This window comes from Typopeltis vanoorti, chromosome 8, assembly GCF_054136105.1.
Source record: "Typopeltis vanoorti isolate ZY-2024b chromosome 8, IOZ_Tvanoo_1.0, whole genome shotgun sequence".
Lineage (NCBI taxonomy): Eukaryota > Metazoa > Arthropoda > Arachnida > Uropygi > Thelyphonidae > Typopeltis > Typopeltis vanoorti.
In genome coordinates this window covers 149,080,625-149,098,055 of record NC_143556.1, presented here as the reverse complement: position 1 = coordinate 149,098,055, position 17,431 = coordinate 149,080,625, and the positions used below count along the sequence as shown (strand labels likewise).

Below are 17,431 nucleotides of genomic sequence, written 5' to 3'. Positions count from 1 at the left end.
TAAAATTCAGTATCATACGGTTATAAAATTCTTTGTAAAAGAAGGTTTAATGCCAAAAGAAATTCATTCAAAATTCATATAAAAGTTTATGGGCACTCTTCTCCTTCATTTTCGACAATTAAGAAATGGGCTGCCGAGTTTAAAACGTGGCTGTACCAGCCTTGAAGATAATCCACATGAAGGACGTCCAAAAAGTGTAACACAAGAAATCATTGATCAAGTGCATGATATTGGATGACCGCTGAGTCAAAGTGTGTGAAATTGCTGAGACTATAGGCATTTCAAAAGAACATGTAGGATATATTTTGCATGAAGAATTGCAAATGAAAAAGCTTTGCACAAGATGGGTGGCACGCTTGTTCACAGTAGATCAAAAATGCACTCACATGAAAATCTCTGAACAGTGCTTGGAGTGTTTTAACAAGAATAAAACTGATTTTTTGTGTCAATTTATTACTATGGATGAGACTTGGATTCACCATTGCACGCCAAAATCCAAACAGCAGTCAAAACAGTGGACAGAAGCCAGAGTCTGTTCCATCAGCAGGAAAGGTCATGGCATCGGTGTTTTGGAATGCTAAAGGCATTTTGTTTATTAATTATCTTGAAAAGTGTAAAACAATAACCGGGGAATATTATTCTGATCTTTTAACCAGACTAGACGAAGACCGGTTTGCAGAAGAAAAAAAATCATCTTTCATCAGGACAATGCACTTGCCCAATTAAGGGATCTGCACTATGAATTGTTGGAACATCCACCCTATTCCCCAGATTTGTCTCCCTTGGACTTCTATCTCTTCCCAAAACTAAAACTCTTCCTCGCTGGTCAGCGTTTCACTTCGAATCAAGAGGTGATTGCAGCTGTAGAGGGGTATTTTGCAGATCTTACTGAGAACCGCTACAGGGATGGGATAATGGTGTAGGAGTATTGCTGGAATAAAAGTAATAGTCTTAAGGGAGATTATGTTGAAAAATAAAAATAATTTTGAAATTATAAATTTGTTTTTTCAGAACTTTTCAGACCACCCTCGTACCTTTTCCCGATCTACAAAACTTAAATACGGTTCCTTGTCATATTCACATGATTTCTCAACTATTTATTGCAAAGTGAAAATCTGATCTTGAAAAGCTTTTCTTCTCCCAATTATTTCTCTTCCATAATTTTTCACAGTCTCTTTTCAAGTATACTTGCATAAATCTTACTTGGAAAACTTTAGAGAAATTTCTCTGCAATTCTCACATTCATCTTTATTCTCTTCTTTATAAGTGGGAACTATGAGAGCTCTACTCAAATCATCTGGAATTCAACCTTCTGACCATTTCCTTTATATTATGCAGCATAGCCACTGTAAAACTTTTATACCTCCATACATGAGCATTTCTGGTTGAATATCATTCACTCTAGGCACTTTTCCACCTCATGCATTAATACATACTCCTGTTTCCATTCCTCTTGAAACTTTTCTATTATTGTTCTGTTACTCTTCGTTTCATTTAACAGTCTTCCCAACATCTATGATATTCTCATCTTCAGTTTTCATGTCAACTTCATCAACTTTAATTCCTTCTAGAACTCTTTCTTCTATTATTAAGCTTTTTCAATAGCCTCCAGAACATTTTGCCGCCTACCTGATATTAACTTTCTATATTCTTACTGAAGTCTTCCCACAACTTTTGTTTAGCTATACTTTTACACTTAGTACAGCTCTCTTACATTTTTATCTGTATTCTTTGAGGTATTTTATGTATTCTTTGTTCTTTTCTCTGTATTCTACAAATGGCACAGTTGATGACAAGATAATTAGAGTAAACTTGCTAAGGTAATTCTAAGAAATAATTAAGGAAATTGAGTCAAACATATTTCAGTTTATAAAAATAACATAAATCAAAACTCTCTAATGCTATTGGAGACTGTCTCTCAAACTTAGAATATGTCTAAGCATGTATATTTAAAACATGTTATACCTAATTTTACAACTAATAAGTGAGAATGTGGAAGAATTTCTTGAAACAGCTGAAAATGTTAAGATGGTTGGTAGGTATTATAAATGACAGCTCTTAGTCTTGAGGTCAAAAGGACGAGCTAAACATTTTGTTCTAAACTCCAGAAAACTCAGACTACTTATGCAGAATTTAAATGGATTTTAATTACTGAATTTTCTACAAAGGAAAAAATAGGTTTTAATCTTTAGAAAATTCATTCTTGTGTGTTCAAACAAATAAAGAAAATCTGTTCATCAATATTATGATAAATTGACATATCTATTATATAGTTTTAGAACTGTTGAATCTGATGAGAAACGCTTTTCAGTTATGGAATGGTTTGAAATCTGAATTAAAGAGGGCTTTTTATAAACCTGGTTTTATTAGCACTGAAAAAACTTTGCAAGTTGCTGAGATGGAGGAATCATTAATTCAGAATCTGAATCCTAATTTACAAGTCTGTTCAAGTCAGAGATGACATAAATAACTCTTAAACTAATGATAGAAAAACTATTTAAGAAAGAGATTAAAGAGCTCAGAAATACTTTATAAAAAATAATAGATGATAAAAATTTAGCCAGAACTAACCCCAGTCCCATGTCACCTGTTTATACTCTCTTACTCCACTTATATCTACCCCACATCCTGGAAATTAGCTATGTTCAACCCATTACCAAGAAGGATGATAAATCACTGCCATCAAACTACAGTGCTATATCACTTGCCTCAGTCCTATCTAAAGTAAAGGAGAAAACCATCAATTCCCAACTCCTACACTACCTTGAAGGCACTCAGCTAATAAATGACCACCAGTCCAGTACAGATTCCATTGCTGTCAAACAGGAGATTTTTTTTAATGTTGCTCCTACCCATGAAAGGTTAACTGCAAACTTATAGTACATTTTGTACCATGGGTGGGCTAAGGATTTTTTTTTTTTCTATTCGTATCAATTTTATATAAGTTTTTTTTTTTTTTTTTTTTTTTTTTTTTACATAGTCCAGAAATCCTACTCTACAGGCCAAACAGGATGCAGGGAGAGGTGGTCTTGTACCAGACGATAAAATCATCTTCCAGCTAAAGACAATCAGACATCCATGCCCATAACAGGATTTGAACCCACAGCCTGTTGTTGGAGAGCAGGTACACTAACCACTTAGCCAACCAGGCTAGCAAACTCACAAATCTACTCATTTAGGTCAAATGCCATGGAAAAGTGTCCCATGACATCTGCAAATGTATTGCCAGCTTTCTTATAAGATGCATGCTACTATGTGTGATAGATGGTTCCTTATCCTCTGACCATTCAACTAATGCTGGGGTTCCACAAGGTTCTGTTCTCTCACCAACCCTCTTCCTTCTGAATATCAATGACTTACTTCAGTTCACCTCCAACCTAATATATAGTTTTGGTAGGTGACAGCATATTACACTCCTTCCCTTCATTTGACAAACCTCTCTTTACTCAAGTCATCTCAACCTACAGAAAACCAACCACCACTGTCCTCAATTCTCATCTCTTCAAGCTATCCTCGTCAATTTCAATGCTGCAAGACCCAGTTCTGCCATATTCCTCACAAAAGAACCATTTCCTTCCAGTATGATCCTTGACAACACTCAAATTTCTAGACAAGATTAAATTTCTCTTCTTGGAATCACCCTGACATGAAGCCCTTCCTGGCATAAATACATCATAACCACTGCCTTCTTAGCTTGCACAGTACTAGGATTTCTCTTTTGCTCAAGATGTTACTTCATCCAGACAGCTGTTAACCTTGTACAAATCATAACTTCCCCAACTATTGAATACCTCTCTCACATTTGAGGGGGGGGGGGGCTTAAAGCTCATTCGAAATGCTTCACTCAATACAGATGAAGGCAACTAGATTGATTTTCGTGACAAGTGTTCACATGAAATAACATCACTAATTCCCCACTCAGTACTAAATCAGTGGAATACATGCGGCTGCCACCCAACATCCTTTCACAGTACACCTAGAAACCCACAAAACAAGTTTCTTTTTCTCCTCTTCCATCTCTGCTACTGCTGTATTTTGCAAGTCTCAACCCATATGTTATAAATAAATACCAAGAAATTATATTCTTGATTGAATCCGCTATCCAAGTGTAGTAAACAAGCTTGCACCTGAACTATTTTCAGAACTGGGGCAACACGTATAAAGAAGCTAATGACTTCATATCACTTGCCTTAGTATCCCATAATGCAAAGAATATCTCCTTGCAGACATGTATAATGCTATGCATTATGGGAAGGGTCACTACCCAATCCAGTTTTGACCTTCATTGACGTCTCATCAATGGGAGCTAGGCCAACAGGTGATACTAAGGTTAAAGTAATGCAGAAGTCATATTTTTGTATACAAGTAGCCAAAAGGTGTCACACTTTATTATTAAAATACTCTGGATTAGAGAAAGTTGTAAGTTTCTATTATATAGTGAAACCTACAGGGTATTCATAACTAAACATACACATGTAAACCACAGTAATTAAATTTTTAATAAGTAAATATTTCTTTCTATGTATCTTAGGACATCATCAGTAGTTGTTTCAAACAGTAATAGGAATAATATACAGTTAGGGTACATGCTTACAATGGAATCCTACTATGCGTGCAGTAGTGTGTTATAGAATTAAATTAAAATATATCTGATAAAAAATAAATTAGATTAAAATACAATAACATAAATATATTTATCTTAAACAATTAAGGAAGAATTTCCCGGACTTTAGGGATAGCAAGAATGTCATTACGGTTTAAATTGGGTCTGTGACGCAGGGCTTCAGCACTTTCTTTATATAAACGTTCATGTTTATATAAGGATCTATGTAGAAGTTTGGTGTTTTTCCACTGGATCTTATGGTTTGGGTTTTCAACTCTATGTTGTGTGAGGCCAGATCTGTGCAGTTTGATAAGATAGATGTGGTCTTGATGTTCAGAGATGCGTTTACTAATAGATCTTCCTGTCTGTCCATAATAAGACATCTTACTGGAACATGGAACTTTGTAAACGCCAGGTAGCATCAAAGGTGAGAGTTTGTCTTTAGGAATGCCCTTAACATACAGTATGGGAATCCAACAGGCTTGTTCTTGTCTAGGTTGATGTGTGGGGAAGTGACTGATAATTCTTTGAGTTGTTTTTCGATTGTATTCATTTAGTATGGCTGGTATTTTTGATGATTTCCAATTCTTGGTTTAAAGATTCTTTGGAGGAGCAAAATCTGCATGCTTGGCTACTAATGATTTAATGATGCCACATTTTTTGAAATGGGTGGCGAGCAGATGAATTGTGAATGTAATGACATGAAAACATGGGCTTACAATAGACAGAAGTGGAGATACCTTGTGAAGATTCTTTTTCTCGTGCAAATTTGATGTGAGTATGAAGAATGTTGATCTTATCTAGAAACAGGTATACTTCTTATTCAGAATGACTCCAGACAGCAAAGACGTCATCAATATATCGTAGCCAAATTTTTGGTTTAGGTTCAAATGTGAAACTTTTTCTTCAAGGTGTTACAGAAAAAAAGGTTGGCTAAGTTTGGTGATAAAGGAGAGCTCATTGCTGTTCCTTCCTCTTGCTTGTAAATATAACAGATAAGCTTAGGTGTTGACAGTTATTCATGACTTATTTTTTTTAAAGGTATTAACAATATCTGGATCCTTCATATGGAAAGAACATATTTACAAACAAGAGTTATTTTTTAACGATATTAGCAACACCAAACAGTTTTATCAAAAAGATGTTTTATTAACTGCTTATATTTCGCTGAATTTCAAATCAGCATTATCAGAGCACAACAAACTTCTACACGTGACAGTGAGTGAGTGAAACAATACAACTGAAATGGACAAAAGATCTAAAGTCATATTTTGATGCCCTCTAACATTGTAAAAAAAAAACAACATTACAGTTATGTGGGAGTTGCTCTTAGGATAACAGTCTCCCAAATTTTTGGCAAATTAATGCAACCATATTTGTTAAGGTTGGGAGAATTCTTCAAAGCCGTTGCTGACTCAAAAAATAATCTTTCAGATCTGTAATGACTCCTCAATAGCACATCCATTTTCTTCCATCTAATTCTGTGTGAAGGAGTGTCCAAAGCATGGTCTGATAGTCCTGATTTGCCATAGTAATAGTAGCGAATGTATTTTTCATGTTCTTCCAGGCAGATGTTAACTGATCTTCCTGTTTGCCCATAGTAGGCCAACGGTTAGTCTTGATGTCATCTCTTTATTTACCAATGTATCACTTATAGACACTCTTCATTTGATCAAGTGTTTTCCCGCCTGATATTTTTTGAACTATTTAAATTTACTATGTATGCAGGTTACTTTACATGGGGAAGAAAAATCTACAAACAGATTAATGGTACTACTATGGGTTCCCCCGCTCTCCCCCCCATTTAGCAAATTTTTACATGAAACACTTTGAAAACAAAGCTTTTACCACAGCCACATACAAGCCACTAGTGTGGTTACGCTATGTAGAAAACGTGTTTCCCATTTGGCTCCATGGACAAGACATTTTTAATGTGTTTGTCACCTGCCTAAACAGCTAACACCCCAAAATCCACTTCACAGTAGAAAAAGAATTGAATTACTGTTTTACCATTTCTTGACACAGTAGTTATCTGCCTTTCAGATGAATCACAATCTTTTTCCATTTACAGAAAGCCAACACACACAGGAAGATACCTACATAAACAATCACATCATCATCCAGTTCAACAGTATGGAATTTTAAAAACACTTACACACAGAGCCAGAGCCATTTGTTCTAACGATACAGCTCTGACCACAGAACTCCAATATCTGCACCATACATTCTTGGCTAACGGCTACAATCCCTACAAAATAGATAAAATACTACATAGTCCCATTACTCTTGCCCTTCCCTAATACACAAGAACACAACATGACCATTTCTATTCCCTATGTCAAAGGTACATCAGAGAAGATAGCCAAAGTACTGATAAAACATACCTTCGCACCACTTTCAAACCTCATGTCAAACTAGCAACTCTGATCCACTTTCCTAAGGATAAATTTCACCCTTTAACACACCCAGAAGTGTATGAAGTTCTCTGTGACTTGGCCTACTATGGACAAACAAGAAGATCATGAAAAATACATCCACTACTATTACTATGGCAAGTCAGGACTGATGTATGGATGTGCTATTCAGAAGTCGTTACAGATCTGAAAGATTATTTTTTGAGTCAGCAATGGCTTTGAAGAATTTTGCCAAAAATCTGGTAGACTGTTATCCTAAGAGCAACTCTGACATACCGGTAATGTTTTTTTTTTTTTTTTTTTTTTTTTTTTACAATGTTAGAGAATGCCAAAATAAGACTTTAGATCTTTTGTCCATTGCAATTGTACTGTTTCACTCACTCACTGTCATGTGTACAAGTATGTTGTGCTCTGATAATGCTGATTTGAAATTCAGCGAAATATAAGCAGTTAATAAAACATATTTTTGGTAAAATTGTTTGGTGTTGCTAATACCGTTAAAAAATAACTCTTACTTGTAAATTTCTTCTTTCCATGTGAAGGATCCAGATATAATAACAAATTTGAATAATTCCACAATATCAGATGGAAATTTCTGAGTTAACAAGTCTATTGTTTCCTTGTGGGGAATATTAGTGAAGAGGGAGAAATGTCAAAGCTAATTAGTATGTCCATTTCTGACAGTTGAATGTCTTTTATTTTTGTGTGAAACTCTGGGGAATTTTTAATTCATGAGACTGAATGGCCTATGAGAGGACTGAGAGAATGAAAAAGGTTAGACAAAAATCTTGATATTCGTGTGTAGAGGCTTAAGTGCTGTGAGGACATCATGTTGGAGGCTTAATGGATTTTTTACAACACTCAAAAAGAATTAAAATAGAATTTAATACTTCCTATATTTTGTCCTAGTCACTAGGACATCTACGGGGATTACAAACAATTAATATAACATGCACACACAAATCTTACAATACTAAACCCAACCACGTGGGTGACACTAAAGTCCTATCTACGTGGAGCGCCCTCTAAGGGCGGTTGTAGGTGGCCTGGAATGTAAGGTGGGACCTCTGGTGATGAGTGTTTCCCAAATCTTCGGAAGCTTAATGCAACCGTATTTATTAAGAATTTATTAAGATTTGGTTGGTTTCTGAGAGCTGCTGCTGCTTCTAAGAATAGTCTCTCTTTCTTGAATTTGCTGTGGTGGAGCATGGTGGTTTTCTTCCATGATACTCTGTGGGTGGTGTCCAAAACATGGTCAGCCAAGCCTGAATGGCCATAGTTATGTTTACATATGTAAGACTTGTGTTCCTCCAGGCGGATGGATGCTGATCTGCCTGTCTGTCCAAAGTACGCCAGCTTACAGGAACAGGGTACTTTGTAAACTGCAGGCAGCGAGAGAGGAGGGAGTTGATCTTTCGTAGAACGGATAAGGGTAGCAAGTTTGCGGTAGGGCTTATATGCTGTGTGTGGGTTGTACTTTTTTAGTATCTTGGCTATTTTATCAGATGTGCCACGGATGTAGGGTATGGTGATGGCATTTTTAAAATCTTGTTGATGAGAAGGACGGGGAATGGGGGAGGAACTGATTATTTTTTTGATACTGTGTTCGCTGTAGCCATTGGAGAGGAAAGTGTTGTGTATGTGGTTAAGCTCAGTAGTAAGGGCGGTTCCACTGGAACAAAGATTGTGGGCTCTCTTAGTAACAGTTTTAATGATGCCATATTGTTGTGAGGAGCGGTGGTGGGAGAGTTTGTGAATGTATCTGCCTGTGTGTGTGTGGGTTTTCTGTATACAGTGAAGGCAAGTGTATCATTAGGCAGGCATGTGACTAAGGTGTCTAGGAAGGGTAAACAGTTGTTCTTTTCCTTTTCCATAGTAAACTGGATTCTTGGATGTAGACTGTTGAGATGACTGAGGAAGGAGTCTAACGTGTCTGGGCCATGAGGCCAAATAGAGAACACATCATCTACATATCATAGCCAGATAGAAGGTTTGAGTGGGGCTGAGTCTATGGCTCATTTTTCGAAATCTTCCATGTAGAAATTGGCAAGGGGGGGGGGTGAGAGGGGGGGGACCCATGGGAGAACCGAGGACGAAATATAGGAAGTATTAAATTCTATTTTAATTCTTTTTGAGTGTTGTAAAAAATCCATAAAAATCTTGATAATTTGTAAGTCAGGCTGCTAATAGAATTCACGATGGGTCTGAGCAGAATGTTGATCTTGTGAAGTTTAGGTAAACCATATATTCTAGGAGGCCTAGCATGGTACGTTCTGAGTTATGGTTTCTTGAGCTAAGGAAGTGGTTTCATCGAGTAATTTGTTAAGTTTCTTGATGTGTCTTATTTGTAGGATCATAATCAAGTTGGATGTATGATGTATTTCGATCTTGAAGAAATAAATTTATTTTACGGTCATATGAAATGAAAAATATATAAATCTAAAAATTGTGAAATATTTAAAAATAAGATTTGTAATTAATTCTATATTTAAACCTAACCTAGTTCAAAAACAAGCCAGACTAAAAGTATACGATACATTAGCTCTACCACTTCTATTGTATGGAAGTGAAATCTGGATAATAAAACAAAATGACAAACAAAGATTAGTAATTGAAAAGATTAAAAAATATACACATAAATGGATGGAACACATTGAAAGAAGGAAAACAGAAAGATTACCAAAACAAGCCTTCAATTACAAACCATTAGAAAAAAGAAAACCAGGATGTCCTCTAAAGGGATTCAACGATCACATCAGGCAGAACTGGCCATTCTAGGCCTAAATCCTAGAAAATCATGATGATGATCAAATATCATCTACTCCAGCTATCTTTCCAAATTTCAGGTGTTTATTGGCTGGCTTGTTCTACTTTTCTTGACTGAATTCCTGTTCAGTGTTTTTTTTTTTCTACAATCATGCTGTCACTACTTGTTTCATTCAGTAATCTTACAAAGTAATTACTCCAGACATCTAGAATATCTTTATCTTCAATTTACATGTCACCATGATCATCTCTGATTCTTTTTACAGCAGTTCCCTTTACCCCATTTCTAAGCTTTTTCAAAAGCCTCCAAATATTTTGGCACCTTCCTGATGCTTAATTTCTATGTTCTTAACGCAAGTCTTCCCATCACTTTTTTAGTGAGTTTTGCACAGAGCTTCAGTTTCTTAGAGTTTTCTCTGTATTCTCTCAGAGCACAAGTTGACTTACCAGGAATTTTCAATATGTTTTCTTCTTTTCCTTGACTTCCTCTTGAACTTCCTGAGTCCACCATGAAGTTCTGATTTTTCTATCCTTACATATAATCCCACCACATGCCTCTGGTTGAATCAGTCAGTTTTCTTTAGGGTTTGCCCAAGGTTTGGTTCTTGTTTTTAAACTCTTCAATGTTTTCTTGAATGATGTTTGTGTATTATGACTACAGTTAACTTAAGAAAGCTACTCAAACTTTGATTCATTTAAAAAAATTTTTGCACTCTTCTTTTCAACATGAAATTTAATTTTATCCTGATCAACACTAAATGGCGATTACTTCCAGTTTCAAATCCTCTGTATACTCGTTTCCTGAACTGGCAGGTAAAAAAAAAATCATTGCCAACAATAACAGTCAATGAGACTTTTCTTATTTCTCATGTCTCTTGTGAATTTGTGCACATTTTTATGTTGGAACATGGTGTTAGTAATAACTAGGCCATATTATGAACAGAAACCAGCAGGATCATACCACTATTATGAACTAGGTCATATTATGAACAGAAACCAGCAAAATCATACCACTTATGAACTTTGCTCTTTTCTCCAAATTTTCCCAAACATTACTCTATGTGTAATATTTCCTCCTCTGCTGTTTAGATCTCCAACAAAAAAACAACTTTTCCTTCTTTTTTTTTTTTTTTTTTGTCAACTGCTTTCTCTAATGCCTTGAAATATCCGCCACTTCTTTCTTAATAGAACCTTCTGTGGGATCACAAGCACAAATAATTCTCATTGCCTAGTTCCCCATCTGATATCTGCCCCATCACTCAACTCGATATTGCCTGTCATTTGAGAAGATTATCCTCATACACTGGTGTCCAAAAGCTAAGAACAAGCTACATTTTTACGTGTATATGAAAATATTTTTACAACTACAGCCAAATGTGGTGTAAATTTATTGCCAGCATATTAAGAAATTATATTACAGAAAAAATGTGTTATAAATTTTGTACACATTAAATTGTAATATGTTTTTGGCAAAAGTTACAAATCATCTAAGGACACAGTTAAGGAATTGATATACAGTGCTTGCAGAAAAGTAAGCAGAGAGACATTTCAGTATGAAATCTGTTCACCCCGAACTGCAATGCAGCTCTCACAATGCCGTACCATGCTTAGCACCAATGGCCCACTCTTCCTTCAGAGCAAGAATAAGGCTTTGTTTGTTTTCTGCAGGATTATTTTGAGCAGCAATGCATCTCCCTATTGTGTTCCAAACATGTTTAATGGGATCAAGCTCTGGAGAGTATGCTGGCCACTTCACACAGTCAATATCATCGGTCTCAGAAGTATCTCCACTATTCATAGGAATGTCATTGATCAAAGTGTATTCTTCACCTACAGCACCACGGAACAACTGAACATGATGTTGAAGAACTTTATTGCAATATCATTCACCAGTCATAGTCCCTTTTTCCACCACTTGTAGTTGGATCCACCACCGGTGCATCCATTAAGCATAATACATCCCTACACCATAACCCCATCATACCTATCCCTCTCAAGAATATTCTAGCGATAGTAAGAAGCACCACTTTCACACCAGATCATCTAGAATCAGAGGAAAGACGAAAACAACTCTCATTTATAAAGAATACATTAGACTATTGGTGTCTTGTCCAATTATTATGGATGCAACACCACTGATATTACACAAATTGCCGCAAGATGATTGGTTTGAATTTGCAGTTGCAACCTTCAGAAATAGTGTTCATCCTTAGGTTTTGGACAACAGTGTATTTGAATACCATCGCTACTCTTTCTTTTTTTTTTTTTCCTTCTTTTTTTTTTTTTTTTATGATGACCCCACATGTGAAAGGCTACAAGAGCTTATGACACTGCCATGCTCTGTGTGGGCAAGTGATTTTTCCTTAAGGAAAAAAACGTAGGCTATTCATATGCTTCTTAAAGAGTGGCAAGTTGTAATCAGTGGGAAAAAGAATATCAGAAAGATTGTTCCAAAGAATAGAGATAAATGAAACGAAGAAAGGTGATGAGGTAGTTCAGTGCATGTTTGGAGCTGGACAGCATATGGGTGTTGGCCAGCAGCTACCGATTGTTATCGAATGAATATAACATACTGTAATTAAAAGAAACACGTATTAACCACAGTGAAAATTATTTACTTGTAGATATTTCATCCTAAGTATCTTAGGACATCATCAGTACAGTAGTTTAAACAATAATAGGAATAACATATAGTTAGGACGCATGATTACAATAGAATCTCATTAAACGTGCGTAACAAGTTACAGAAGTAAAAAAATTAATTAATTAATTAATTAAAAAAATAAAAATAATTATTTTACACAATTTTGTATGACAATTTCCCATGCTTCAGGAATAGTAAGAATGTCATTGCGGTTTAAATTTGGTCTGTGTAGTAGGGCTTCAGAACTTTCTTTATATAAACGTTCATGTTTATTTAAAGATCTATGTAAAAGTTTAGACTTTTCCCAATGGATCCTATAGCTTGGATTTTTAATTCCGTGTTGAGAGAGGCCAGATTTCTGTGGTTTAAAAAGACGAATGTGGTCTTGACCACATTTGTCTTTTTAATGCTCCGATGTTCCGAGACGCGTTTCTGAACAAACCTACCTGTCTGTCCAAAGTAAGACAATTTTCATGAGGCATGGACTCTCATAAACGCCAGGCAACATCAAAGGTGAGAGTTTGTCCTTAGGAGAAGATAACAAGTTGTAAATTTGGTTGATAGGTTTGTAAGTAGTGGCGAAATTTTATTTCTTCATAATTTTAGAAAGACATTCGGAGATGCCTTTGACGTAAGGTATGGGAATCCTATGGGCTTCTTCTTGTCTGGTTTGATGCGTGGGAAAGTGACTGATGATTTTTTGAGCTGTTTTAGGATTATACCCATTTAGGATGGCTGTATTTTTGATTACTTCTAATTCTTGGTTTAGAGATTCTTCAGAGGAGCAGAATTTGTGTGCTCTGGAAACTAGTGATTTAACAATGCTAGATTTCTGAGATGAATGATGAGCAGAAGAATTGTGAATGTAGCGACCTGAGAATGTAGGCTTGCAAAAGACAGATGTAGCGATGGAACCGTCTTCTTTTCTCTGAATGTGTAAATCCAAAAAGGAGATACCCTGTGGAAATTCTTTTTCTAACGTAAAGTTGATGCGATGATGAAGAAGGTTAATTTTATCTAGAAACAGTTGTAATTCATGTTTGGGATGATCCCAGACTGCAAATACGTCGTCGACATATCTTAACCAGATTTTTGGTTTGGGTTCAAAAGTGAATATTTTTTCCTTAAGGTGTTCTAGAAACAAGTTTGCTAGAACAGTGTGGTTCAATAGTCCAGGTGAAGTCATATTAAAGCCTTCTATTGTGACATGAATGGATAAGGAAGCAAAATTACTTCCTTATCCATGCATGTCAAGGTTCAATTCAGCATTGCAATTATCTGCTGAATTGTATTATAATCTTTTCTATATAGCCCTTGAACTTCAAATCTACTAAAACTCCAAGATCGCTAACCTGATCAGTTTCTTCTAGCATAACCCCACCATATCTCATTACATTAAGTATATGACTATACAAAGGCAAACAGCAAAAAAGTCAGCTACTGAAACAAATCCCAACTCAAGATCAGCAGAATTTAAGATTGGTACTATCAACATAAGAAGCATAATGAAAAAGAAAGGGAACTAGCAGAAGAATTGGATAAATACGAGATTAACACAATAGACATGATTGAAATAAATAAGAGCTTGTTAAATCATGTCTATTGTGTTAATCTCGTATTTATCCAATTCTTCTGCTAGTTCCCTTTCTTTTTCATGATGCTTCTTATGTTGATAGTACCAATCTTAAATTCTGCTGATCTTGAGTTGGGATTTGTTTCAGTAGCTGACTTTTTTTCTGTTTGCCCTTGTTCCTTGAGGAAAAGCAATGATGACCTTGTTTAACCAGGAAACGTCCTGATAATTGAGTGAATATTTTAAGCAATTATACTTCTAAGTGCTCCATTGCAGTAATTATTTTTAGTTATATATACACATATCTTTAAAATGTGTCTAAATATTAATGAAAACATGATTTTTTTTTTTACCTTTATGTATAGTATTAAATACGGTGGAAGCTTTGTTATTTCAAATCGCTTCATAGTAGAATCTTTATATGTCTTGTATTCTTTTTCAGATGTACCATTGAATTTTGCTAAGATATTAAATAAAGGAACTTGAGGTATGATATTTTCCCTTAGCTCATCTTTAAAAAGAGGTGGTGGAGGAAGATCAACAGTCAAATAAAGAAAACATGACTCTTCCATTTTTTCTATGGGAGAAAAATAAAGTTAAAGAATATATAAAATAATTCACTAGTGTTTCATTTCAAAGGAAACAGCAATTTTGACACTATGCAATATGTTTAAAAAAAAAAAAAGCTGTAGCAATTTTTCAGACCATTATTAAATAACTGCGGTATGTTTTAAAGTGGACTTTATTATTTATTTTATGCATTTATTTATTTCTTTTGTTAATCTGCACTGTTTAAAGTTCATTGGTGATACCTACGTTTACAGCCTACAAAAGCAACCCATTCCAATCACACGCCTCTGTCAGAGAAAAATTTAGCTATCCCTTTCTTCACTTTCATGGACACCTTCTCTTCCTCTCCCTACCCTCGATAAAATGAAAAATCCATCTACTAGTTTTCCTATATGATTCTTGCAGAAGTTTGTAAGTTAGTCATATCATGCCTCTTTCTCCTATTTGCTAGTGATTGCAATCCACAAATTCTCAATCCATCTTCATAATCTGTATTACACAATCATGATATCATATTTAAGACGACACTCTCCACTGTATCAATATCACTGTGGCAACCAAGAGACTAGACCTGTACACAATAGTTCAGGTGAAGTTGGGTCAGTGCCTTCTAAAGAAGCAAAATTACTTCCTTATCCTTGCATGTCAAAGTTCAGTTCAGCATTGCAATTATCTGCTGAATTGTATTCGTAATATTTTCTATATAGCCCTTGAACTTCAGCTACATATTTTCATATAGCCATTTTCATATTATCACAATTCTAGCTTATTCAAATCATTTTGAAAGAACTATAAATCAGTTGCTTTCCTGATTATTCTGCCTATATTCGTATCATCATCAAACAGCTGGATGTCACCTGTCAAATCCTTCTCAATGACATTAATGGAAAGATCAAATAATAATGGACCAAGGGCTGATCCCTATGGTGTACCACTAGTCACTTCAGATCTTGAAGACTCACATTCCCATATATGTGGGAATGACTGATATCAAAGATATCAGTCAGTCAGCCATCCTCTTAGCAATGCAAACATTTTATAATCTGAACCCATATTCTTCAGTTTATGGAACTGTCTTCCATGCTGTATCATGAAAAAAAGTTTTAGTAAAGTCCAAAAGTATCAGGTAATATTATTACAGAATGTGAAAGTTTCTCAAACATGACCTTCCTTTAGTAAACCCATTCTATTCATTGCAAAGTATTGATTCTCTATCAATGCAATTCTGTATGCAAGCTCTTACCAACTTTTCCAAAATATTCAACACCACCCAGAGAAACTGACAAGTCGAGAGTTAGACACATTGGTCTTTGCACCACCTTTGTACAACTTGTGATTATCATACAATGAGATTATCATACATTCTTTCTACTCCTATAGAATCTTCCTAGTTCTCAGACTCAAATTTTATAGCCTGGTCAAAGTAACAGCCAGTTCAGCTGAACATTCTTTTAGCATCCATGATGATAACCTATTACTCACCACTGAATTCTTATTCAGTTTGAGCAACAGGCTCTAGTACCTCCACCTAATACACCTGCATCTCTTACACCAGGTACAGCTGTGATACACCAGTGATAGCTTTTATCAAAATTGACAATCATTAGTTGAACAATCTCTTCTGCATCAGTCAGCTGCATACCATCTGCATTCAGCAGCTATTCTTTCATATTCTTCTTTCTTTCCATTTCAACATATTATCAGCATTCTTATGTCTTTGGCTTCAACAGTTAGTTTCATTTCATACCAACTTTCATACTTTCAGTTCAATAGCTTAACTTTTCTGACCTGCTTATTTTTATAACTGGCATCACCCTTATGCACATGGTTTTCCTTCAACATATTTATCTTAAGTAACTCATCCTTAAATAGATATATAGGATACTGATGAAGACATCCTGCCTCAGAGTTTTAAAACAAGATTCATCTATCAGTAAAATCCTATTCACTAAAAATTTTTATCAGAAAATGATCCAGATTTTTAACCGAAGCTGTGTCACCCATTGACTCATTACTATCTAAAGATTAAAAAACATATTTATACTTTTCATTTTCAATAAAAGTTTTATTAGAGTGAAAAATGTTCATTTTTGCTGCAGTTAGGAACCATCCCTATACTTTACATATTACTTAACAATAGGTATCTGTTTCTTGAAAACTGCCAAGTGAAGTATGACTAAGAAAAATGGAGGTGTCCATAAAATTTATACATGGACTTAAGTCCTTTTTCACTATATAATTTAAGGAAATTACAACGTACTAGGATATACATTAAAATAAATTTTAATATATTTCAATATTTCGGCAACGTCACATTGCCATTTCCAAGAACTTAAGTACAAGACACATGCACACAGGCACAACAAAACAGTAAGTGAGGAAGAAGAAGGATGCTATTATTTCTCCTAAAGTCCTGATGGTCTTCTGATGTAGGTTTCCCAAATTTCAGGAAGCCTCATGCAGCCAAATTTGTTGAGGTTTGGAGCGTTTCTTAGGGCTGAAGCTGATTCCGTGAAAGCCTTTCATATCTGTATTTGCTACGGTGTATTATCCTGGCTTTCTTCCACCGTATTCTATGGCAGGTATCCAGCACATGGTCAGCAAGACCAGAGTGGCTATATTGGTGAAAATGGATGTAGTCCTTGTGTTCTGAAATTCTGATATTTGCTGTCTTGCCTGTTTGACCAAAGTAGGACAGCTTACAGCTGCAAGGGAGCTGGTATACACCAGGTAGGTCTGGGGGGGGGTGTCTTTAGTAGAGCGGATAAGGGATGCCAATTTTTTATATGGTCTGTAAAAAGAAGTTATGTTTTTTTTAAGATTTTTGTGATTTTTTTCTGAGGTGCCTCGGATGTAGGGTA

The 17,431-nt window shown here is 35.4% G+C and overlaps 1 protein-coding gene across 1 annotated transcript in view; it reads right to left on the bottom strand.

Annotated features, from left to right (window-relative positions):
• Window positions 1-17,431, bottom strand: part of Usp39 (ubiquitin specific protease 39) — a 407,046-nt gene that overhangs the window by 80,170 nt on the left and 309,445 nt on the right. Inside the window, exon 10 of the mRNA XM_090396479.1 lies at window positions 14,354-14,577. Coding sequence (XP_090252605.1) covers window positions 14,354-14,577 — 224 coding nt within the window. The remainder of the gene's footprint in view (window positions 1-14,353; window positions 14,578-17,431) is intronic.